Source organism: Molothrus aeneus, chromosome 4, assembly GCF_037042795.1.
Source record: "Molothrus aeneus isolate 106 chromosome 4, BPBGC_Maene_1.0, whole genome shotgun sequence".
Lineage (NCBI taxonomy): Eukaryota > Metazoa > Chordata > Aves > Passeriformes > Icteridae > Molothrus > Molothrus aeneus.
Window position 1 is genome coordinate 69,716,925 of NC_089649.1, and position 27,415 is coordinate 69,744,339.

General features: G+C 39.2%; 1 protein-coding gene across 2 annotated transcripts in view; it reads right to left on the bottom strand.

The window, feature by feature from the left end:
- The window catches only part of CTNNA2 (catenin alpha 2), a 478,603-nt gene that overhangs the window by 96,433 nt on the left and 354,755 nt on the right, over positions 1-27,415 (bottom strand). For both annotated transcript variants that reach the window (XM_066548773.1, XM_066548774.1), the window contains 2 exons: positions 22,703-22,783; positions 5,031-5,183 (listed from right to left, as the gene is read on the bottom strand). In XM_066548773.1, coding sequence (XP_066404870.1) covers positions 5,031-5,183; positions 22,703-22,783 — 234 coding nt within the window. The remainder of the gene's footprint in view (positions 1-5,030; positions 5,184-22,702; positions 22,784-27,415) is intronic.

The following is a 27,415-nucleotide window of genomic DNA, read 5'->3' on the forward strand; positions in this document are numbered from 1 at the left end:
AAAAGTGATAAGGGACTTTTCAAAAGTTGATTTTTAAGTGCTTTAAATATGGTGCTTCATCAGTTCATACTGAAGAAGAAAACGCCCCTTCATTCAGGTTTTGTTGGAAATAAGAATAATGCAACTGAGTTTAACTCTTGTAAATGTTCACTGACTACCAAAATGGTGAAGCATTTCCCTAAAAGTATCAAAACTATCCAAAGTGAAACAACTAGTAGAAATCTCTTGGCCTTATGCCCATCCTTTTGAGAATGGAAAGTCTGATCCATTCCACAATAATTTGAATTCCAACTGAACAGCCTGCTACCATGGCTCTTAAGAGTTTACTGGATGCTGAAAGTCATCCACCAGGAAAACTTGTTAGCTTTAATAATTTAATTTTTCAAGAAACAGTCCAGGGGACCAACACTTAAACCAAAGAACCTCTAGTAAACAGAACGATGAAAATTAATTAATTAGCCTCCTTATAGTGCTTTGATAGATGCATTGAATAAATCTGAACTGATTTATCAGTCAGGTGCCTTTGTGTGGTAGGTGTTAGAATTATCTGTCATTAACCTTATGCTACCAATGAAGGTGCTTGAGTAGAAAAGTTAAATGGTCCCAAGGTCACATTTGAAGCTGGCATCACAGCTCAGGAATTTACTTTCAGTCATTGGAAATAATTTCTTAAAAAACATAAAGAATTCATGAGGTAAAGATCATGACCTGGAAAGGCACCATTATTTCTCTAACCTCAGTTTCAGAGGGCAGAAAAAAATTGAGAAATGGCTGTGAAAAAACATTGCCAGGGAAAGAGTTACCCATACAAGCCTGAACTGGTACCATCTAAATTCTATTATATCATTATGATTTACCCCCAGAATCTGACAATTTGATTTATTTTGTATGATTTACATTATAGTTAAGTGACACCTCACTCTGTGTTTCCAACAAAACCCATAGACAAATCTAGTTGTCAGTGAATGTCTCGAAAAATGACAATCCATCTTTGTTGTTATTAATGTTATGGCAAGAGGTAGGGAAGGGAAATTATTATATAATGAAAATGGCTTTTGAGAGAAGATTTAAATATTCTGCAATATGGACGATAAAAGAAACTTAACCTCCTTAAGGCTCAAGCTGACAAAATATATTTTTAAAAACGTATTGGCTATGCAGAGAAAATTCTGCCATTTCTATTCAACAAATATCAAGAAGTGCAATTTTTTTTCCCCTCAGGATGGAAAAATGCAGGTTTCACGTAAAGAAATATTAAAACATGTATTATTTTTTCCTGACCTTTTGACAGGCTGTCTATTGAGCTTGGTAGGACATCCAAGAAATTCAGATTTCAAAATTAATGATTAATACTACAGACTTTTCACAGTATCGAAGCGGCAGTGCCAAATTCCTCTACCATGAGCAAGTGCAACTCCACGCATTTCAGCAGAGCTGTGTTTGCATATCTTAGCAAGCAATTCTGGCCCCGTGCCTGGGAAAGCATCTTACATTTCATAGTCACTTGATTATGGCTCATCTTTAAACCACACTTTACTATTTGCAAGATACTTGACCCACAAAACCAGAGGAGTCCATCTGCTAAGATTCCATTGTGCATCAGTAAGTAAAAATGATGAAACTACTTGAAGTGCAAAAATCCAGTATAAAAGGGACATAAATATATTCCAAATACGTATTTGCTTCTGCAGACTGATGAACTTGAAATTTGGGGTTAAAAATTTCACTTGCACTAGAAATTTGTTTTTCAAGATGCTTTTTACCTGAACCAGAAATAGTTCTTACTACTAAAAGGGCAAGATCCACCTAAAGGAACCCATCCTTGGAAAAAAGTAAGAATGCACCCACAAGCCAGTACCAGCTGTCACAGATATATAGAATTTAATTAAGAATCTGCTTCTAATATCTGGAACAGCCTAAATGGAATAAAAATATTAGGTATTAGCCTGAGACATCTATTGAAACCAACATTGTTGCTTTTTGGTGGGGTACAACTTAACCACATGTCAAAAATCATTAACCAACCTCCAGTTTGGTCTGAAAGACAAATCTAATGTAATTTTAGGCTTGTAAAACCAAGACTAAATAATTGAAACTGTGCATTTTTTTTTGGTTTCATAGAATCACAGAATGCCCTGGGTTGGAGGGGACTTTTCAGTCCATCCTGTGCCACCCCCTGTCATTGGCAGGGACACCTTCCACTATCCCACATTGCTCCAAGCCCCATCCAGCCTGGCCTTGGACATTTCCAGGGATGGGGCAGCTTTTCTGGGGGCATCAGGGTCTCACCATGCTCACAGTAAAGAATCTCCTCCTAAGAATAAACCTAAATTCTTCCTCTGACAGTTTAACAGCATTACAGCTCTTTCTTCTTCCCCTTAAAGTTGTGGGTTTTTCTGGCAGGGAGTTTTTGGCTTTTTTTTTTTTTTAACTACACCCCTAAAAGGTATTTTTCCTCCTTTTATGCCATTACCTCTTATAATATTTTTAAAACAACTACTTAGCTATTTTTAACTTTTTTAATAATGCTATCAGACCTGTCATTGCAACACTTTTCTGCAAATCTGTGGAGGATGTGACTGCTATAACACTAACCCCACATATGTTCACTGCATATAAGCCTACAACTCCGCTGCCACTATAATATAACTATGAACAAACATTGTGGAGGGGGTTTTCCATTTGCTTGGGGTTTATTTTTCCCTCTCTTTACACACCTACCAGCTATTTCCTTTTTCATTGCCACAGCTCCAGTCACAAGGAGGCAGCAATAAATCTTTGCATGTACACAGGGGCTGGGAGGGAAGGTTGCTGACAGCCCTGTGATCCTCTTGCAGACAACAGCAATAAAAAATTACTGGATTCAGCATTGTACAGAAATTTTAGACCCCCCCAGACCTTTCTTTAGGCACCTACAAGTTAAGTACTATAGCAAACACCTGATTTCCAGAGCAGAATGAGCTACCTTGACTCCCTGTTTGGTACATGGCAAGATGAGATGCTCTAGAACATTTGTAAACACACATCTACTGTTAAAACAAAACATCCAGAGACTTATTTTATCAGGGAACAATCCAGATTTAGTCAATATTAACCAAGAAACCCTTACTCTTTGCCTCAGCTCGGGCTCTACAGAATTAGGATGAGTCCTGCTTTAACAGAAGGCATTCAGATGTGTAGCTCAGTACCTGTCAGATCAGTAGTTCCCTAATTGCATTTCCCTTTGCTAAACAGCACATTGTATGACAAGAAAATGCGTTGCAAAGGGGCTACAAAGCCTTCAAAACATTGTTAGTGCAGAAAAATGCCACACAATGTTATGGAGCAAATCACTGAATTATATTATTTTTTTTAAAAAAGCACTTTTCATAGTTCTTGGCCTGTTGGAGGGCAAACCAAAATGAACATTATCATTATTTTATTAGATGTCCATTCCATGAGTATTCAAGGTTTCAATCATTTTATTTTGTACTCCTCATGGTAGAATAAAGCTATTTCAATATCATCCCTGAAGACTTGTAATTATCACTGGTTGATTTTACAGTATGTCCCTTCAGAAAGAGAAGGTACTATAAATATATATATATTTATATATGAACTACAGAATTTTCAAGACCATACATGTTCTTAAGGCTGTGGGTCCTTTTCCCTATTTCAGTTCAGACTGACTAATGATTAAGTCTAGAGCAGTCCTTGGCCAGGACCAGATTGTGAAGCACTGATTTGGCTTTTTACTTAATAGACATTCAGCTCAATTGTACTGTTAGTGAAGCTGAACTGAAATTTAATTCTTGTTGCTCATGTCTTTTGACAAACTGCTGCTAACACCATTTCTAACATGCTCAATTGCTTTAATGAACCACTAAAACACAGCACATTCCTCTGTCCATCATCCAAACATTTCCGGGGCCATCACTGGTGTAAAGTTGACCAGAACTCCTGAAACAACATTTCTCCCAGTCTGTAACTTTTCCTGCCTCTCCTGGAGGTGCCAGATGGAAATCTGGCTGTGTCAATAAGGTCACTTACTGTTGGAACCCAGGACATGCCTCTGGCAGTCCTGGATGGCTCAAGCCCCTGCCAGGGGGCTCAGAGACCTTGGCACAGAGCCCAAGACCCCTGTGCCTTTGATTTTGACCCATAGAAAAAAAATTACCAACCTTATATGAAGAATTACAAGCCACAAAAGTGTAAATAGAATGATAGTTAGTTTGTCACAAGGTGAAAAGTAGAATTTTGGAGTTTTTAGAATGGGAGCTCCAAGTCCCAAAATAAAGGAATTTGGGTGTGTTTTGTCCTTCTTTCTCCTTCTTCCTAGCCTCCAGCCTCTAAGTGATGGTGGCACTTTAACATTAGTTTAAAGAAGGAACACACTGTCTAACATAAGTGATAGGTATTGAGAAATTATTGTAAATAATATACACGTAGTTTTTAGCATAAAAAATAGCACCGCCTCTGAAGGAAGTCAGAGTACCTCAACCCAACCTTCCAGACAAACCTCGGCAGGTCAGAGAAAAAATGTTATAGGTAACAGAAAAATAAACAACCTTGAATGTAGCCATGATGTTTTCTGAAAAATCCCTTTGCTAGGATTTTTTCTCCTGAGAAACCTCAGAGGAAAAGAAAAACAATAATTATGCAACAGGTGCATCTTTGATTGGTCCATGTTGGTTGTTTCTAATTAATGGCCAATCGCAGTCAGCTGGCTTGGACCCTCTGAGAGTCACAAGCTTTTGTTATCATTCTTTTCTATTCCTTTCAAGCCTTCTGATGAAATCCTTTCATGTATTCTTTTAGTACAGTTTTAATATAATATAAATATATAACAATAAAATAATAAATCAGCCTTCTGAAACATGGAGTCAAGATTCTCGTCTCTTCCCTCGCTCTGGGACTCCTGTGAACACCACCACACTTGAAAACCAAAACAAAAAAAAAATCCTCACTCCTTCTTTGGTTGCCAGGCTGGGGAAAAAACTCTCTGACACATCACAAGGTCAGCCAAAAGCACAAAGACACCAAGAGCTTACCTCCACTAACTTGTTGGCGTGTTCACGGAAGACCTGAGCGTATTCCTTCACCTCCTTCTCGTTGCCGCTTTTGGCGGCCTCGATGAGAACCAGCAGTGGGACGTTGGTCTCCAGGAATGAGTCTGAGATGTGATCCATCACTGCCTTCCGGAGCTGGGACAAAGGACAGCAGAGCAGTAAATAAAGGACATTTATCAGCACACGTTCCCCCTGTTCACGTTGCAGCACCGATGCGTTGCGTCTTGTGGCGTTATGTGGGAATTTGGTTTTTTTGCTTTCTTTTCTCCAATATTTGCAGCAAGCAAAATTAAAAACTTGAGGGCCCAGGCTCTACAAAGCCCCCCTGGGATTTGTGCTGACATACACCCAATCCTACTGGCCTGAATGGATCTGTACAGAATGATGGTGATAACTCATGTAAGACAGAGCAAATTGATGAGAATTGAAAGCTCCACACTACTTGAAAAAACAATTCAGCTGACTAAAAAGGCAAATATGGATTAAGGAGCTTAACTCCAAGCAACCATTAAAAAATATTAGCCTGGATATTTCTAAGCCTTCTCTAATTCCTCCAGTGAATAGTATTCCATGCAATAATTAATATTTTGTGAAGCAGATGCCCTGTGCTTTGTATTCCCTTTTGAATAGCTCCAAGAAGTATAAACAGAAAACCTTTTTACCATTTTCCAGGCAGATTAGAAAACATTCCAATTCATTCTAAAGGTAAAAAAAAAAAAAACACCTTACAAGTTACTGAAGATTTAACACCTGTTAGTCTATATAAACATCTATTTGAAACAGTATTACTGTAAGAATGATGTCACTAACCTCTTTTCCACCTTGCTAATGACCACTAATTAATGTCAAAATTCTCCAAAATTTGAAAGACAGCCAGAAAAATGACTGAAATCTTAAATAATTCTTCCTGGAAGCTTCATTGCTCTGTGGGACTGTGGATCAGAAACATCTTGATTATGTTTTCTCCAGCTTTTGGGTTGTTAAGAATGAAAAACTGTGGACTCAAACAGAAGTTAGGAGCTATTCAGCCTGGAGCCTTGGGTACCCATTAGTCTCCTTAAATCATGCATTTTTAGTTAGATGAAGCACCCAGAGAGGTAATTTTCTCTATTCTGCAGCCCAGACAAGAAAGCTTTAGCTAGACAAGGTGCCATCAAAACACCCAATCACACTGAAAACTGGCCTATTGTCAGACATTGCAAATACACAATCCAAGATGCATTTGCTGTTTGATGGCAGCAATTCTCAGCTCTATTTGAATAAGGAGAAAGCTAACTTTGAATATTTTCCTTCATTCCCTGAGTGGTGCAGTAAAAACAAGCAAAGCAGAATAGCATATATGTGCTTGTAGGAGGTATTCATTTTATTTCCATCACAACGGAAGCAGTCAACGTATTAAGCAGTTCTCAATTCTCCTTAAAAATTAATTCTACTCAGATTCAACCTGGAAAGTTTTTTTTGTTTTTTTTTCCACTTTCAAAATGATTAAAGGCACTCAGAATAGCTAACTCAGTAACACATACAAACAGGGGGAGGAAAGAAGACAAAAAGAAGAAAAGAATCATCTATCAGAGACCTGCCAACAGTTTGGAAGCTGGTGTGTGTTTGCTACCACCTATTACATTTCCATCTTGTTCTCTTTATTTTTTTCTCCCATCAATCTGCTGCTCTCCACTTGCTGACTCTTATTTTATTCTTACATTAAAAGCTCTTTCAGACCATGCTTTGGGTCTATTTGCACAGCATCTCACACAATGGGACCCCAATCCATGAATAGTTTTCATAGGTACCATCTCAATATAAATAACATTATTGTTCCAAATACATCAAAACATTGCAGGAGAAAGAAGAAATAATGTTCTAAGATGCTCAGTGTCAGAGAATAGTGCAGCAGCACAGCACCCTGCATGCTATGGTTGATAGATTTCCAGTCAGTATTTATAATTTTTTTTTTAACTTAAGAATTCAGACACATGGTGGGATTCTTGGGGTTGCTCTGTGAAGGACAACCTGGAGTTGGACTCTATGATCTTTGTGGGTCCCTTCCAACTCAGGATATTCTGTGATTCCCTATTAAATCAGTAGTTGCCCCTATAGCCAGCATTAAGGGAGAAATACTGCCAGAAAAGGTGCATCATAAATTTGCATAATTCTCCTCTGCAGACATCCATTTCCCAGGGCTTGCAGGCAAACTCCAGATCAGATGCCTGATTTGTGTACCCACAGTTAGACTTTGATGCCCATTGTATCAAAAAAGGCCAAATGGTAGCATTTATAAAGGAACACATCAAGCTTTTAAAAATCCAATGTGGCTTCCAGCTCATTCTCAGTGAGAGATCCTTAAAAAATTCCACTTGCTCAAATTCAGTATGTGCCAGTGAAAACTACTGTCCACTGCACTAAAAACCTTACTTTAAATGCTAAATGAGCACCAGCACTTTCCTGTTTGTGTCCTGCCATAAGGAGGGATCTGTTCCAAAGGCTGGTATTTATTCAATGAACAAGAATTCAATTTTTAATCCAAGGTAATGTGCTGTTATGGATCAGGTTATAATAATATGCCCCATGGAATTGTAACAGCAGTCTCAGGATGTTCAAGTAAGCAGCATATTTTCATCACTGTTAAATATCTTCAGCCTACAACCACGTACCAGAAATCAATAAAAAGGACAGCAAGAGCATCAGCTAACCAGCAATTTGGGGTTTACCATAGTAAATATACAGTAGAGCTCTTTCTGAATCAAAAGGAATGAATAAAATGGATATCTGGTTTCTACTGGTAACTGTGTGTTGCACTCTGAGGTTCATAATTGCAGCAGCTGAAAAAAAAAAGAATCTGAATTCTGACTGTCACAGATTTAATAAATACAAAATTAATACATTCTATTTTTCTTCTGCTGTGTTAATCATAGATGTCAGAAGAATATTTCTGGCCACTCTTGTAAACAGGCACTATAATTTCTTTAGGAATTTGTTATCTGAGTTTTAGGACGTCCTTGCATTGAAGTTGAAAGGTAGAGTTAACAGGTTTTATGTAAGCTGGAGACCACAAATTTTGCCATCCTTCACCACAAGCTGTAAAGAATACCTTGACAAAATCATTTGTTAAATGTGACAGCAGTAGGAAGGCAAGACATTCATGCAAGAGCTCAAATGGATACATGACAAGGTAATATAAATGGCACAAGACAAGACATTTAAAAGTACTGGCTCACCATTACCAGTCTATTTGATCCAATTAGGGCTATTCATCAAGGTAAATAACTACTGGGAAAGCAATCTTGTGTGTTCCTGTGCATACTGCAACAAAGCCCAGTCTAAGTGATGGCTTGTGCACCCAGAGATTTCAGTTTCATGCAGGTAATGTCAGCTCAGAAGGGAATGGGAGAAGGCTGTGACTTGAATCTGAAAGCAGCAAAAGCCTGTCATGTTTTATTCCAAAACCAGCACCAGGGCTTTGCTCATGCACCTGTATTAACAAATGCCTCTGCAATGCCTTAATTTATGCTGAGTTCTGATGTAAATATTATGACACACACTATTACTTGTAAGACAACGCTTTAGGTTTTTTCCCCCACAGGATTTTTAATTTAGAGATGAATTCAAAGCACAAATTCCACCACGTGAAACTTCATTTATTAGAGGAGGAAGCACATTAAATTAAGGTCTTGCTTAATTCATTTTGTCAGAAAGGAAACATTATTAATGTACATAAAGCTAACAGATTAAGAAATTTGCTACACCAACAAAAAATATAGAAGGTAAACATCAAGACCTGGAAATATTTTTGAAAGCATGAATGGTGCACAGGCAGATTTTATGCCTTTCCAGTTCAGTCAATTCCATCAGTTTATGGTGCACAGTCAAGTTGCTGTTTTTGATAGCATCATGCTCCACTGTTCTAAGCACTCTTTAGGGCACTTTTATCATTGTCAGTTCACAGCCATAATTGAGCTCAAAGAGGTTAAATGCCCACCAAAACGATGTTTTCCGTGGCTATATAACAATTTTAGAACCAAAATGTCTCAGTGCTACTTACAGTCTAGTAGAGAATTAAATGTCTAATCCTGCCACTGGAAGGTAAAGCCACAGCAGGAGATTAATGACTCCAACAGATTGTTAAACTTTATAAAGCCTGGCAGTGCAGAGCTGCCTGTAACAAAAGTTTACCAAGGAGCACCTTATTCACCATTTTCCATTTAATGGGTGTTGCAACCCAGCTCCAGTTTGCACCTGCAGAGAGCTCCCAAACAGGCATTAATTCAGTTGAAAGGGATGAAAATAAAGCCTTCTCCACTAAGTTAAGGTGTGTCGCCTCCAATATGCTGTGAAATTGAGTTCTGGAGAATAAGGCAGTGACCATTAGGAGCTGCTGCAGTTTGGTGCTAAAGAGAAAGTCTCAGTCAATTCTGCAGAGTTTGTCACAAAGGATCTGACCAAAGAATGGTAAACTTGGGGGATGGGGACAGCAACACCACCAGTGCTGTCTTGGCAGATTAAACAGCAAAAAGACTGATATTTAGAACATGTATCACACTTGCATACTCAAACTCCAGATCTATGGAATAGATTGATAAAGTAAGATTTGAGACAGAGAGAAACCAAATACAGGTAACAAAGACAGGTAATACTTATTAGAATAATGAAATGGCCTGGATCTTAAAGATCCCAGTTCCAACCCCCTGCCATGGGCAGGGACACCTTCCACCAGCCCAGGCTGCTCCAAGCCCCAATGTCCAACCTGGCCTTGGGCACTTCCAGGGATGCAGGGGCAGCCACAGCTTCCCTGGGCACCCTGTGCCAGGGCCTGCCCACCCTCACAGGGAACAATTCCTTCCTAAAATCTAATCTATACCTGCTCTCTTTTAGTTTCAGCTTCTCAATATATTTTTCCATGTGTGAGCTCTCCTCTCTCTATAGAGAAGCTGCCATAGTCAGGAAAAGATTTGGGGTGAATTTGCTAACAGAAAGCAAGTTGAAGGGACAATTTTTGACCAAAAATTTGGAAGAGTATAAGAAACACACACAAAGAACATTCCTCCTAGTCATGGGCCACTACAAAGGATTCCTCAAAATGGTTCATGGCCCAAAGCATGGAAGAACCCAGTTACCAAGTGCTAAGGTACTTAATCCCCATTGATTTAAATTTGTTTGTTTGTTTGCTGGGGTTTTTTTTAGGGCCTAAGGTGGGTGGTTTATCAATTTTCATGACAGAAAAATTTTATACTGCCTTTTCAAAAAATATTTTTCAGTGAGGGCAAGCCTCAGTCTTGCTAGCAATATTAGTGCAGTTACATAGAAGCAGAGAAAAAAAATTATATGTTTGGGGGAATGATAACCACATACCCCCCAAACATGTGAGGATTATCAGGGTATGAACTCTGTCTTTCATGTCTGGATAGAACAACAAAGACTCAACTCTGATAGCAGTTCTGGGATTCTATTAAATATTCATTATTTCTAAAAATAAAGAATTATACAGGGGATTAACAGGTAGAGGACAATACAGAGTTTCCAATCAAAAATGTGGGAAAGCCAGAAATACAGGTAGGAACTGAGACAGTGAAAAACATTAGGGAAGTCAAAATAACCCAGAAGTGAAAAGACAGTGATTAACTTTTGCATTCTCTATGTCCTGAGAGGGTAGAATTGTGATAAAGTGAATGTGGGAGGATGAAATTGCAGAACAGGAAATTGCATGTAGGAACAAAGAGGGGGAAAAAACTATAGGTTATCCCAGCAGAAAAAAATGGATCAGACTTTGAAAAATAACCTTGTGAAAACTGAAGAAGATTGTGAAGTGTCAGAAATGTCACCAAAACTGCAAACCTAGAGTCTGATGTAAAAGAGGTGGGACAAAGAGGATAATGAGGAAGAATAGAGAAAATGGATTAATAGTGCAAGGATTAAACTAAGAACCACAGTCTATTGTGTAGTTTCATTTACTGTCTCAGGTCCTGTTGAAATTATACTTAAATCAAGTAGAGCACTGGAGCTTTATGGGGTTTTTTAAATCAAATACAGTAAATAAATAAAAGGGAAAAAGGTGGTTTGGGGAGATGAAATAGCTATTTGGTCAAGATGAGAAGGAAATTTTCTACATAAACTCTTAATGAAGTTATCCTCACTGTGAGCAGTCAGATCCAATAAGTCTTACAGGTTTAATACAATAAATGTCACATGTGTCACCCTTGCAGTCTCACCTAACCCAGCTGCATGAACAGCCTGGCATAGTAAAATATTGTCTTCAGCTTCTCCAAGACCCAGAGACTGAGCCCAGTGGAAGCTGATGACAGCTCTTGAGTAGACCTGTCTGTTGAAGTGCCAGACAATGGCTGAAACAAGATTAAAAATTGATTGTGTGCTGCAAAAATGGATTTCTCATCATCCTGCCCAAGACTCACTCAAAGTCACCAGTGGATCCTGCCCTATGGACAGAGATGATTGATATCTGATACTATCAATTATCACCCATGCTTTTCAAAAAGCCCTTCCAGCAGTGAGATCAGTCTGGGGTTTGTTCTTGGGGGTTTTTTTGGGTTTTTTTTTTGTCTTTTATCTCGTTTCACTTATACTTTGTTTTCTTCTCCTTTGCAGTAATTTTTACACAGTAAGAATTGCAAACAAACCTTTTGTGTCTGGTTGCTTAATTACAAGTAGAACATAACATTAAAGATAATTCATAACACTTAGAAATAGAGTTGGTGAACAAAATTAATGTCAATTAAGAAACAAATGTAATGTTGAAATCCCATTTGGCAATTAAACTCCATGTACTTTGCCACTGCTCAAAAGTCATTAGGAGGATGGAATTAGAGAAGGCTTTGGAAGAGGATTATGTTTTCCTCCATGTTTATGGTGCTCCCTATCTCATGCTACTGCACCAACATTTGGGGCTATTTTTATGAACCCAAACTTCTCTAAGTGCCTTTAGCTGATGTGACTACAGGTCATTCTTGAGATGATACTACAAACCATGAAAGCTTCTTTATGTAAAACTATTATCAACAGAAGTCTCTTGAAATACATTTCTGGTGGGTTTTTTGCCTTCTTAGTCTGGCTGGTGGGTAATTTTATTGATAATGTAGCAACATTACACACTCCCATTGAGCTTCTCCCACAGTTACAGTGGTTTTTTATGAAAAAGTATTTTAAAAACTCCATACTCATTCCTCTGCAGTGATTAGAGAGGGAGGCATCTTCCAAACACAAAGATTTGTTGGAATATCTGAGATTTTATGAGGGCTCAGTATTTGAGGAATAATACACAAATTATGTGCAGTAATCTCTTCCAATAGAGCTGTCACTGACTTTTGCCTCCTAATTCTTCTCAAGGCACTTTGAAAGGCCAACCCTCTGCTCACTTAAAGTGACTTCAGTTAAAAAAAGAAGAAAAAAAAAATCAAGTCCCTATTTCAAAAAAGCAAAAGCAGCCATGGTTAGTACTTTGAAGCTTTTACCAGGAAAAAAAAAATAATCCATCATGAATATTATGTTGCAGCTCAAAACTTCCTTTGTTTGATGAAACTGTTACACACTGCAGCCTTACCCAAAAGTACCTGATATGGGCATAGTTTCCTGAAATATGGCACCATATGTGCATCAGTAAACATTATGTGTGGAGTAAATTAAACCAAGCCTTATAATTAGGCAGTAAGGAAATTACTGCAGACCTGAAAGAGTAAATCAGCAGTATTAAAGCACTCTCCATTTCCTCTGGAGCACTTCAGAGCACCATAAAAACCTCAAAGTCACAGTGATAAACACCTAGAAGTGCATTTTGAGGGAGACAAAGACATGTGCATTCAAAGAAGTTAAAATCAAAATCCTTATTGATTGTAATTCAAATAACAGGGCATTTTCCCTAATTCTTTAGATCAGATGTTTGAAAATTTTACTAGAAGTCCTTTCCTGAAGTAAATACACCACTTTTTTTCCTAAGAAATGGGAGCAGACAAAAAGTGAAAATATTGATCAGCATGCCAGGAGCTCCCAGCTCTTTCAGACCGCGTTGGTGACATTCAGAGTGTCCCTAATCCTGAGGCCATAGATTCAGTGGAAGCTGTAGGAGCAGAGGACTTGGGGCACTGCTACCTCTGCCTTCTAAGCCAGCATCACACCAGAGTCCAGACTAACACCTTTGTACCTAGAAAACAACTACAAATCTAGAAAAGAACTACAAACAATGCAGTGCATCCCTATCAAATCAATACAAGGCATAGACATGTAGCCCTGGCACAGAAATAAATCTGTATTAGCATTTAATAGACTGCTTTTGGGAAGCCAGCTTCCACATTTCCATATTCAAGAGCACTGGAGTCACTGCAGGTGAAAATCAAACCTATTGAGCAACAAGGAAAAGGTGCTGAGTTTCTCACGGGCAAGAGCTGATGCCACAGGTGGCCTGAGGTTCAAAGGGGTTCAGATTAATTTGTGGCTGGCTCCCTTTAAAAAATGGCAGCATTTTTTCAAAATGTATTTTCATGCAACAGAATGGGGCAATCTGAGCAGTGACACTGCACTTACTCTTGGAAACAGCCAGAAACTCCCCCTTGGTAATACAGCACAGACTCCTGTGGATCATCTGGTTAAGTGTGACCTTGTTTCAACTCTGCCTTTGCAAAATAAATCTTAATAAACATTCCTGCCAGACTAAATTCTGAAGTTACAGCCTCCTTGGAGATTCTGCTACTACTTCACACTTGCATGAAATTTTACATTTTCAGAGCATTGCATCAACTCTTACAAACTCTCACAGTGTTATGTGAGCTAGGGAAGGTCTGTGACTATTTCATTTTCTGTTTTCTTCCCTTATTTAAATTATACAGATCTTAATTAAAAAAAAAAACCAAACCCTTCAGTATTTATAACTTTACCCCATGCCCTCTGGTTTGCAACAAAGGGCAGATCAGAGAAGGAGAACACAATCCCCAGCCCCCCCAGAAATGCACTGATTGCTGCACTGTTGACTATGGACAGCTGGAAAGCCAAAGCACTCCTCACACAAACCCACCTTTAGGATGCCTTAATTAGAAATCAGATTTTTCATGGCTCCCTGTGTATAAAGAGCTTACACAAGACACATCCTGGAAAATGCCAAGTCACCCTCCAGAGATGAACTCTCCAGTGAGTGCCAGTGAAAATCACCTCTTTATATCTCCACCTGATTTCTTTAACTGACATCAGCTGGTGTGAATGTTCAGAGTTCTTTTTTTCCTCTTCCCCCTGCCCCCTCAGTATGAGTTTTTTATTTCTTTGAGTGTGCTCTTCATTGTCTTTGGGAAGCTGAAAAAAGTTTGTTATTTGATGTATATTAAGTTTGATTAGAAATGGGTTCACTGTTTTTCACTAAAGATTTTTTTGCTTTTTGAGCCCTTATGCTTCCCTTTGTCTTATGTTTTAATATTCAGATGCTGTGCACCTCCTAATGCTGGTACAACACAAAACACCTCAAGTGAGGCAGCTTCACTTTCAGAAGCAACTTTATTTTCTGAGCTTCAGATTACTCTTCTAAAACTGGACAGTAAGTCTTGCTTATCCTCACAGAGCACAGTAAAGAGAGGATAAACAGAAAAATTAAGTCAGTTAATCATGATCTAGAGCACCAAGATTTAATTTCTAGGTGCTGCTGACCCTCCCTACAGCATTTGAAGTCATCTGGTCTGGGTGTGAGACAGCTTTGCCGCAATAACAAGAAAATAAGATTTCCTCTTTTGGAGGAAGTCCTGTGTTTTCCTCAAAGCATTGACATTCTGTAAAGAGGCATCCTATGCATATCTTTGAGTAGAGAGATTTAATCCACAGACTGAAAACTTATATAAGTGTCTATCTATAATTTAATTGACATTGTATGGGTTAGCTGTGATAAAATCTGTTCCAACAGAACACATTCTTTCAGTTTTCGGTGTCCCATCAGTCCAATTCCATGAGTTACTATTCATGCTTTTTATTCTGAGAGTCCTTCTAGAGTCTACACCAATTTTTGGCCAGCTTCAAAGTGCTAAACTTTATTTTTTTTTTTACCCTAAATAGCATTCATAAACAGTGATACAAGTCAATCTACGTGGAAGTGAGCAACAGAAAGAGCAAGCTGAGACACTGCTGCTCAAGGAACAGAGAGAGACGATAAATAAGTCCAAGAACATGCTGAAGCCTGGGATCCAGTTCAAACTGGTGTAACCCATATTAATCAAAGGACAGCAGATTGCAAGGCCTTTCAGAGACCTATGAAGATGATAAAAACTGAATATGATCAAGATGTTGTCCCCAAGGTCTTTGTTTTACCAAATTTGCACAAATAAATTACAGGAGGTATTTGTCTCATCAAACTTTAGGCTTTTGCAAGCTTGACTTGCAGCCTGACACAGCTACTGAAACAGGACTATGAAGGATTTAGTGATCATTGTGGGTGCCTTCAAACTCAGGCTATTCTGTGACTAAAAGGTAATATAATAATTGTAGATTGAAGGGAGGGATGTTAGAGATTATGGCTGATAACAGGCTGATCAAAATCATGCCCAGAGTCCACCAATTGTCTTCCAAAGGAATTGGCAAGAGCCCACCTTTGCACAGGGGGATGTAAATGACTGATCAAATATAGATAAGGGTCATGGGAAAGGATGTACTTACTGCATTATAAATAAAGAATTCATTACAGGTATAAAAAGGGCAAATATGACCTGGATTTTATTTTTTTTTTTAATTTTGGCTTCTGCAGAGTGTGTGACTGGTGGAAAGACATCACAGCATGGTCACTATTAATATTAATTCATGCCTAAATGGCCAAATCTGATCCTGAGTACCCAAAGTGTGTCCCCATTCCTAGGACACTGATAGTGGCTGTTGGGAAAAAAAAGACACTGAAAAGAAGCAATCAAAATCCTAACCCATCAAAAAGAGAGAAAACTCATCTAAACCAAATCAGAAATCTTGGAAAAACCTCTCTTACAGCTTTCAGCCTAGCAAGGAGCTCTCATTAAATAACCAGTAACAAGGATAAACCACAGATATACCCAGAAGCTGTTTGTGGGAAATCATATAGAAAAACAAGTTCTGTGCCACTGTGGAAATCACACAAAGGGTTTATTTATGAATAGTAACCTGTCATGGTTATACAATACCAATGTTAGTGCAGTTGCAGATAGCAGAGGAGAGCAGAACCATACTCTGGGCTTTACATTCTGGACTGGTGTTCTGAGGGAATGATACTCATCACAGAAACACTGCCCTTCTTTTTTTCTTTTTTTTTTTTTCCAAATACATATTAATTAGTTGGCCAATTTTAAAACCATCTGAGAGAGAGAGAAAAGGTCTTAATGATGGTGAATAGCTGGAGTTTGATGGAAAATTGTCTGGGTAGCAGAAGAGTGATCCGAATCAGTGTCCTGTGGAGGGAAATTTGTTTAAATTTGTTTTGTGAAGTCAGAAGCTGGCTGGCTGTGGAAACCCAGGGCACACAGGGAATGTTTCTCTGTCTGCTCTGGGGTGCCCTGACCCCCAGGGCAGCACTGACTTTCACCCTCATTCATGGAGAAAGTTTCCCAGACTTCAAGATAGACTGGAATCCACAAAAGTGTGAAATAGATCATAGAGAGTAGTGTAGGTGTATCACTTGGGGAGAAATTGAGGTTTTGGGATTTTTAGCATGTAGTGGATGGAAGCAAGATGGAGGGCACAGGGTGTCCTCCTGGGTTTCTGCTTCATGCTTCTTCTTCCTTCTTCTCCATGGGTTTGGGTGGCATTTTGTAATTGGGCAGAAAAGTCTGCATTGTGGGCTCTGTGGGATCAGTTATTGGGTTAAAAGGGAAAATAATCCAGGTGTCAGCTCTTAACTGGATAGTTTAGTCTTAAAAGCCCTTGTAACAAGAGATTGTTGGCCATTTTGTACCTTCTGATGAAAAGCTGCAGAACTCACAGTAGTGAGACTGTTTTACTGATAAGAAATAATAAACACCTGAGTCTGAACATGAATTATTGTCTCAAGTGCCTTCAATCCAGACCCAAAAAAATCAACAACTGGGACCTCCACAGCTGGCCAGAGTACCCAGACAGGCACCAGCTGGGCAGGAGCCAAAAGCAGCCCATCATTCTCTGCATTTCAGCCTCAGATGATGAGGAATGAGCAGGGAGAAAGATGGGGGTGAGAAGATGAGAGGAAACGTGAGAATCAAGGACCTGAGATTATTGCTGTAGAAAGCCCCAAACAGACAGTACAATGCTAGAGAAAGCAGGATTTCATTAATTCAGGTGTTCACAGTTTTGGTTTTCAGTCCTGTGTCTACACAGCATGGATTCCTCAGGATGCTGTCTGGAAAATACAATTTGAGAAGAGGACATTTTTGATAAAAAGGAGAGCTAAAGTGAAATGTTTTGCCTCAGACAGTGGTGTGAAAAATTCTTTTTTCCATATTCAAAATCACCTCTTCTCAAATTGTATTTTCCAGACCTTAGCTACTACCTGTATGTAGCTACTAAGAGGATGTTGATGTAATTCTGCTTTTTGTGTACCTGTCCAAAAACTTGAGCTGGATTTTACCCAACAACACACAAAGGCCACAAAACTATAATCAGGTGCCAAAAAAAATGCATTTTTGATACTGCACACAGAAACTTAGATATCTAAAAGTAAGATTAATTCCTTTCAGGCATCCATTCCATTAAAGTGAAAGCCCAGGATATCAGTCTAAATGTTCAAAAGTATTTATCAAAATGCAACTGGTAATGCAGATATTTCAGGACTTTCTACTCCACAGTTCCTATTAATATATATATGTTTTAATGAAGTTTTGTTACCTAAAACTGCAAGGGGAAACAGAAATCCAACATAAAAAAATTCAGTACTTTTTATTTTTAATTTTTTTCTACTTTCAGATGAAATATGAAAATTTAAAACCTATAAAAATTCTTTGAAACAAAGGAAAATCTCCTTGGCTATTATAAAAATGAGGGTTTAATTTTTAATATTTATTTATATACAAATATTTGTATTTGCAATGCTAGGCTAAAAATAAGTTAATAATTTTCAAAATGAAAACTGGAAACTACTGGAAAAAATCCACACCAGACTTTCTAAAGCTCTCAGGCTTCTTTTAATTTTAAAAATTAAATTTCTTGATAATTTAGGGACTTTTCCAGTTTTTAAAAAAATTTAATTTTCTGTGGAGAATTTATTTCATGAAGTATTTCCAAGCATCTTTAGTAATAACATAAACCTCAGTCTGTAGGAGTTGGATGAATTCTCCTTAACAGCTGTATGAGAGTACAATTTCCAGTACAAACTGAGAATTGGTGGTGAAAAAAAAATCTTATTTCTGTCCAATTCCTTCCACTTGGAGGCACAGGAAACCTTGAATGGGCAAAAATGCAATACCCCAGGCTGCAATGGCAGCACAGATGGGTGGTATTTAGGGCAAAACAAATGGTTTTGGTTCTTCCACCTCGAGTGGCTCGTGCAGAATGGAGCAGCCCGGCTGCCAGGGGTGGGACAGCAGCAGTGGTGGTGACAGCACAGCAGCTGCTGCTCTGAGCTGTGCCTCCAGTGTCCCTGTGCCTGAAGCTTTTCAAATGCTCCAGGGTTACCTGGAGCATTTGAACTCTTGGGTTGGTGTTTTTCTTTGTTCCTACGGAGGAAAAACTAACAAAAGGATTGGAAAAAGAATTGGAATTGCAAAAGGATTCTAAAAGAATTGGAATCAACCAGCACCTGCTGCTGGCCTGGCTTGCTGTACCCATGCCTTTGTTACCTTTTGGGTTTTGTCTTTTTTTATTTTTTTAACTACAGGCTGGCATACCAGTGGGAAAAAGAGATCCCCAATCTCGCCAATTGGCACAACTTTCTATCAGATCCAGTTCTTTCTTCAGCTTGTTCAAAATGAAAGGCTGATTCAGCCTGGGGAAGAGAAGGTTTCCAGGTCTTGTAGCTCCTTCCAGTGCCTAAAGGTGCTGCAAGAGAGCAGCCAGGGACTTGTGGAAAGGGCATGGAGTGACAGGCCAGCAGGAATGGCTTTACACTCCCAAAGGGCTCGGTTACAGAATCACAGAAATTTTAGGGTTGGAAGAGACCTCTGGAGGTCATCCAGTCCAAGCCCCTGTCAAGGTAGTGTCACCTGGAGCAGGTGACACAGGAATGTGTGCAGGTGGGTTTGGAATGTCTCCAGAGAAGGAGACTCCAGGGCCTCCCTGGGCAGCTGTTCCAGTGCTCTGCCACCCTCAACATAAAGAAGCTCTTCCTCATGTTGAGGTGAAGTTTCTTGTGCTTTAGTTTGTGGCCTTTAGTCCTTGTCCTGTCATTGGGCACCACTGGAGAGAGTCTGGCACCATTCTGTGACCCCTGCCTTGGAGACATTTATATGGATTGATGAGATCCCACTTATTCTCTTTTCCAGACTAAACAAACCCAACTTCTAGAGTATCTCCTCATAAGGGGGATGCTTCAAACCCTTCATCTTTGTGGCCTCTGCTGGACCTTCTCCAGTAGCTCCTTTTTTAAATTGTACTGAGGAGCCTGGGTTAGATTTTAGTAAGAATTTCTATCCTGAGAGAGTGGGCAGGCCCTGGCACAGGGTGCCCAGAGAAGCTGTGGCTGCCCCTGGATCCCTAGGCCAGGCTGGATGGGGCTTGGAGCAACCTGGGCTGGTGGAAGGTGTCCCTGCCCATGGCAGGGGGTTGGATAGAGATGGGTATTATGGTCTCTTCCAACCCAAACCATGCTGTGATTTCGTGAAAATCCAGTAAGGAATGGCAGCAGCAAACCATGGGCTGGTGAGGCGTGTCTGCTTCCAAGAACTTGCTCAGTCTGACTTAGCTTCATGTTCTTACTGGCAGTTTACAGTAAGACATATAATTAGATCTCTATTATAGTTTCCCAATTCCCAGGAGAGTTTAAATGATAAGTTTAAAAGATGTAATTCCATCAGAATAAGAAATATTGCAGTGACTGTGAATTGTGAGGCGGAATTTTAGCACCGTGTGCTCCATCCACAATCATTTCCCATGTCTGCATGTTATGCAGATAATGAAATCAAACCTCCCAAATAAAGAGCTAAGTGACCTGGGAAGAAAATGGAAAATCAGTCTTAGATGAGTGAAAACTGAAAACTTGCAAGGGACCCTGACTACCAATTGGGGGAAAAAAAAACCCATTTATCTATATTTGTATTTTTCATCACCAAAACACCTCTTGTAGGTTATTGTAGCCATGATATTTTCTGAAAAAACCTTTCCTTAGGATTGTTTCTCCTGAGAAGCTGAGAGGCCTCAGGAACAAAATGTAACCAATGGTTATCTGCTGCTGTGGAATGCAACAGGTGCATCTGGGATTGGCTCATGTGGTTGTTTCTAATTAATGGCCAATCACAGTCAACTGGCTTGGACTCTCTGTCTGAGACACAAGCCTTTGTTATCATTCCTCTTCTATTCTTAGCTAGCCTTCTGATGAAATCCTTTCTTCTATTCTTTTAGTATAGTTTTAATATAATATATATCATAAAATAATAAATCAAGCCTTCTGAAACATGGACTCAGATCTTTGTCTCTTCCCTCATCCTAAGACCCCTGTGAACACTGTCACAGGTTTTCTAGTTTTATGGGTTAACTTTAAACATCTAAAGTCTGACAAGCAAGCTTTAAAAGGGAATAATTAAGACAGAAGGCATGATGATATTCAAAGCTGGTTGTCTCTGCAATGATTTTGCCCAGGATATAAAGACTGAAACAGAGGGACACTGTAATCTCCACTGCAGCTCATTTCCTCTGAATCTTCAGGCCTCTCTCCCCAGCATCAAACCAAGCCCTCAGTGAGACCCTCACATTCTGGAATTTAGCAGGGAGTGCACGGGCAGGTCTGGGCAGCCACACACAGGTACTCTGCTGATTATATTCATGTGATGAGGCAGAACATTGATCATAATTCTGAAGGATCATGATTTACAGTCAGAATGCACTCTGTTGAAAGCAGACTCCATCTTCCTCTATGTTTGTGCAAAACCCAGCACAATTATGATTTAATCTTGATTAGTTTACTAGCAACTGCCACAATTTAATAAACATTATACCTACGTGATTAACTTCCATAAATACCAGAAACTGTATTAAAAGCTTCATCTCCAAGCAAGAAAATACAATATCTGTGTTTCACTTTACCCACATCCAGAATTCCAACCTCTCTGAGGCTGATCATTGCACAGGGGTGAATACACATGAGAAGCACACAGCTTATTCAGACAGGGGCCATTTTTGTATCACGTTTCAGAGTAAATTTGGCTTTAGGGATGAGTAATTCAGGCAACTGCTGAGAGCCTCACACAGAACTCACTCATGTGTTAGTCTGCTACTTCCTTGAAGCAGTGAGAACAGAGGTGGGAGGCAACACATGGTCCCAGCTCCACTGCAGAGCTGAGGATCCCACAAATTTGGAGGTCAGAACAGCAGAGATCTCTCTCCTGTCATTAGCTGAGCAGCAGATGTGATGCCAGGCTTTATATAGGAGACTCAGTGATTCATATTGTCTGTAGGTCCACTGCAAGGGGTTTATTTGGCAAAATAAGCTCTGAGAAGATGATCTTCAAACATGTCTGCTAAAGGTTAGGAAGGAAGAGCTGAAACGAGCTGAGTTTTAGCACTGCAGAGCACTGATTTCAAAATGCCTACAGGGGCCACTCTCTCCAAAATTATCATGCTGCAAATAAATACCTGAAGATACATTTAAATCTTTACTTGGTTTGGTAGTTTTCTGGATTTGGGATCATTTTCAATGAGGCCAGGTAGAATTTTCATTATCATTATAAATAATTTGTACAAAAAAATGCAGAACTGGCATCATCTCACAGGGAGAAAAAAAAGACCTAAAAAGAGGCAATCTGTCCTGCCTTAACTTGCAGGTATAAAGAGAAACCTCTCCCTTTTGGTTGCCAATCTCCTTTCACTTCTTTTCCATCTCAAGCTTTTGAAATTAACCTTTCTTCTCACAAAACACAATGATAAATGTAATAGAAGAAAGCCAAAATGTATGGTTTAAACTAGGTTTTGCAGTTATTCATAAAATCATAGGATAGTTTTGGTTAGAAGGGGCATTTAAAGGTCATCTGGTTTATTTCCCTGTGCCAGGGTCAGGGCTATCCTCAATGAGATCAGGTTGCTCAGACCCATCCAATCTGGCCTTGTGTGTTAACAGGGATGGGACATCCACCTCTCTACCAAAATTTTTATTTATTATGACTTTCTGTACCTTCACAGGATCTTTATTTAATACAGTACCTTGGAAGTTCTCTTTGAATATATTTTAATCTTACAATTTTTCATATTCTGCTCATCTTTCCTGTTACTCCAGTGAGAGTATTCAAATAAAACACAAATAAGCACATATGCCACTGTTTTTATGACTGGGTTTTTGAGCTGCCAAGGCAGGGAAGGTCTGGACAATCTGCCTCCCCTCCCACATGGAAAGACCATTGGGGGCTGCACTTGGAATGCATTTTCTTCTGCCTTTTTTTTTGTCACAGGAAATGTTGCTACTTTCCTTAATGTCATGTGCAATGTAGGGCCATATCTAAATGAGGACACCAATTCTTTACACCTCCTCATGTGGAGAAACCAGCCTGAAGTTGGAAAGCAATGATTTCCTTGGAAAATCAGGAAATATCAAAATCAGGGCTCACCTGTCTCCGAAGGTCTCGTGTTTTCTTGGTCATCTTGTCAATTGCAATGTTGAGTGGGTCTCCCTTCTCCTTCCTTCCAGTCTGTTAAAAACACAAAATTTTAGAGTTAGAGAAAAATCCTCTAGGCAATATAAACTGTAACAAAAAAATTATAAGGATTCATCAAAGGAAATTATTGCAGCTTTTTTGTTTGCTACCATCAAGTTGTTATTTCCAAAGTAATGTTTTTAACGTGTTTACGTGCAGGAGGCACAGAAGATTATTTTAGAACAATCCTAAAGTGATAAGAACAAAGATTAAGGTGACTCACCGGAGAGTTCAGAACTTTTCCACCAATAAATTATGTGCATATATTATAGCTAATACTCAAAAAAATCTGGCAAGACCTTTCACTATAAAATGAATATTAAGAGTTGCTAATCTCCATTCTGCCAAGCACTGGGAATGTTAAACATGATAATAAGCAGCAACACAGCTTGAGGACAGAAGGAAAATGGTCCCTACGCCTGTAACAGGAATCACATTGGCAGACATTAGGTTCAGTATAAAGAAGAATTCCACTTAAAACACTTTCCTGCAGGAAGTCTCAAAGCAAAACTCCTCACGAAGATTAAAAAGGGGGAAAAAAGCCTTTTGTGTCACGTAACCAATGGGGGGAAAATATGGTTTTCAGGTTCAACGGCACAAAAAGCATGAAGTGACTTTGTTAGCTGTATTACCTTTCTCTTAAGAGAAAACTACTTCTCTAAAGATTTGTCACATCTTTTGCACATTGAACTCTGTTTGAAAGCTTTTCATCAAGAATCAAAATGATCTTCCATTCTTTCTGGCAGTACTCTTTCCTTCCCAAGGCTGTTTTCAAATACTTCTATTTAGAATTGTTCCTTGCATATGATTAAGAGCCATTTTCTCTCTCCAGCTGAGCCTAATAGCACACGGTTTCTGGGAGCTATTGAGAAGTCACTTTTGGGGTGGGATGGGGATTAAAGACACCTTTCAATGATACCCTCTCACATGTACAGCACTGTTATCAGCCCTACACTGGCAAGAGGCCTCTGTTCCAGTCTTTGCTTTAGGCATTCATTCCAGAGAACGCCTGCTTGCTGTTACTGCCTGTAATTCTAATTATGACACGAGGCCAAAGCTTTTATGATCATTTAAAAATCTGTAAAAACCATCCCCTTTCTTTTATACAGAAATTCAAACATAACAATATCAAGTGCCACCAGAATTTAATACAAAACATAAATTTACCTCTTAGCTTTCTAAAAAGGATCCATTACAAATTCTGGAGTTAATCACACAAATTGACACCAGAAAACAGAGATAAAGCATTTGCTATCACACAAGAGGAGGCATCTGTGTCACCCGCTGATATTTTTATCTCACTTTTCTTGTGTTCATCCTTTGACTGAGTTCTTCTGGTCCCCAGCTGAAGAACCACATCTCTTCAGCCTGAGCAATGTCAGCACAGGCTTTTGGTTTTAGATGTCCCAAATTCAGTCCCCAGTATTTTGTTCAAGACAGCAGGTGTCATATGTGCACACAATCGAGCCTGTTTTTCAAGCTGAAATTTCACAATAAAGCTGAGGCAGAAAAGTTTGGTTCAGGAAGCCTCTCCTGATGATAGAATGGTGCAGCAGGGACTGCCAGATGAGCCAGCCTCAGCCTGGCTCTAGTTTGTTAGACTACAGAGTTACAGTCTAAGAAAACTTAGAAAAAAAGACAATTACTCCAGCTGTGTGCTGTGCAGTTGCTGAACCAAGTTTCCTTGGTTACATTCACACTCTGGGATGCTTTATTTTCCCAGTCAAATAATTCAATTTATCTAATATTCTTTAAATTCTTCTCTTCCTTCTAATTGTTTAAGCTTTAATGGACTGGCTTGGAAAGATCCAAAACCACAGAAGACATGTTAAGACTTTTTTCTTTTTAGGGCAAAGATAACCTTTGCTTGGCACTTTTTCTTTCCTTATTTTAAATAAAATCAGGGAATAATTTACTAAACAGGCCAAAACTCCTGTGAGACTGGCACAAGGTGAATAATCAAAGAGCAAACACCAAGACACTTAAGACTACACAGGGATGGTATTTTACAGGTCTCAAATAAAACAAGTGGTTCACAATTCCCCTTCACTGACCTCATGCAGGGCAGATACATTTCATATTCGCCACCAACATGGTGAGGTCAAGCAATTAATGCTTGGCACCCACTTAGGGGTCAGAAAGTTGTCCTTGAGCAGGAACTTGGGAATCCTTCCAGAGTAGTCAGCTATGGGATAGAGTGACACTAAATAAATTAAGCATTTGATAAACAGCACCATTTAGAGGAAAAGGCTCCTGGAAAAGGTCATTGAAAAAAAAATAAAAGTAGAAATTTTGAGATTGACCTCAAAGTTTGTAATGTTCCTAATGTGGGTGTTTTGGCTGTCTAACAGGTGGGAACTCTCACTGAGAGCAGGCTCATGGCAGCCTAAACCCAGCATCCCTCCTAAACCTCCCTTCAAATCTATCTGGTAACTTTTCGACTCCAGTTTTAAATAAACAGTGTTTATATAAACAGTGGCCCTTAAGGTACATCCTATTGTGAAACACAAAACAACTGGGAACCCTTCTGTGACCCTTAGGCCACACAACACAAACTGTCCACATCCATCTGGCCAGTCCCTGGTCCCTCCAAAGCAGAGCAAAGCCTGTTCCACATTTCTGTGTGCAATTGCCCAAACTGTGCCTCAGTGCTGCCTGAGATGCTGAATGGGATGTGCTGGAAAACTAAACCAAAACAAGAGATCCAGCTGAGCTCTCTCAATGGCAGTATTTTATTAATTCACACAAATAAGGCTGAAGTCTCCCGTTCTGCACCATTTTTACTTATGCAGGAATTTTAACTGACCTTCACCTGTTACTTATAAAATGGCCTTTTAGTCTGTATACAAACCCCCTTCTTCACCATATGATTTCAAAGAAATTTGTTTAGTAAATCACATTATTGAAAAATAACTAGCATGGCATGTGATGCTACATAGCTTCAGGCAGGTCTGTCAAACACCATCTGCTCTGTGCTGAAAATATAAGTTTATTAAAGTTTATTTATTTAAGTCCTTAAATACTCTTATTTTATTGTTGCTCTGTGATAAATTTTTGGCCTTCATTCCTAGAAGGGATAGAAAGGAATTTATTGGTTTCCTGAAAAAATGAAAAAGCTTGGTATTGAGCCATTTGCTATTTCTCTGGTAATCTTTCTCTGCAAATGGAAGAAAGATACTTTGGGATGAAAAGGAAGTAAAAATTGCTGCTGGCATTGGGTTAAAAGGAGAAGGAGGAGAAATGCACAGAATTCCTTGAATGCCAAAATATCTGTATTCAAGTTCTCATGGACAGAATTACATCTATTCATGATGTAATGAGGAGAACTTTGCAACAGGAGAATATATTAATCAAGTCCCTGATTTCTTGTGACCATTAACAGCATTTGCGTACTCAAGATATTTTCAAACAATTTTCTCAGTCTGAGTTGCTTCCATTCTAATTTCCTCAGAGCTTTTCCCTGCCCATCTGATTTATTTTCAGTTCAGGATGAGCCAATTCCAACAGGCTCTGAGCAGGGGCTGTGCTGGCTGCAGACTGCCCCGGGTCAGGAGAGGATCTTCCACTGCGTTCCTACCCCGAGGCTGCAGGTCCCTCCCAGGTCACTTCATGTCAGATCCAGCTCCCTGAAAACTAACACTAAAGTGTTTTTAAGCCTGATTTGCCACCTCACATGAGAAGCTGTGTAGTTTTTCAACACATCCATGTCTGGTAAGTGGAAGAAATCAAGGTACTGACTGTTCTGTTACTCCAGAAAATGCCTACAGTCCCAACAGCATTATCTGAACAATAAAGACAGAACACAGTAATGTATATCAAAGTCTGAAAAGCCTTACAGGTAAAACTGCATGGTACTAAGGCTAGAATTTATTTATACAGGGAATTTCAACTTCATTTGGTTAGGAAATGAAATAAAATAAGAACAAAATGCACTTAAGGATGGTGAGAAATGTCAGTATCTGCTGAATGCTAGGAAGATCTCTGCTAAGGTATAGCACTGGTTTTCCTTTTTACAAAGACCTTTCCCTCTCCTTCCATTTTTCCTTTTTACACTTTAAACTGTTAAGGTAAAATATAAAACTCCCAAAATATGTATCACAACTATTAAGGACATTTACATCCCACGATTTGCTCATTACAGAAGTCTTTTGATCAGCATGAGGTACTTAACAGGACATTTTTCTAACCCTAGAGAATTCACAGAACCAAGACAAGGACAGCCAGGCCAATCAGCCCAGAGACTCAGTGCATTTGAGATGAGATATGGTCAACCTTGGAAGAAGGTGCTCCAGACTGGAACTGTGTTGTTGGTTTTTAATAATTCCTGATATACCACAAACGAGGAAATCGCAGAGCTCAAATTTCAGCCCAGGAAACAGATGAAATTACTACTACCAAAATTATGATAAGGACAGATGTTATTGTAATGAATATATTTGCACTGAAAAGTTAGGATCACCTAGAGATGTTGGGGGAGCAAAGCCAATACTTTGAGCACGTTATTATAAAAAAATGCCAGATGAACAAGTAACCTATAATGTAAGTAACCTGACAATGGTGACCCATAAAAGGGGATGGAATGCCAAGAAATACACAAAAAAGTGGGGCAACTGCAGGCTACAAAAG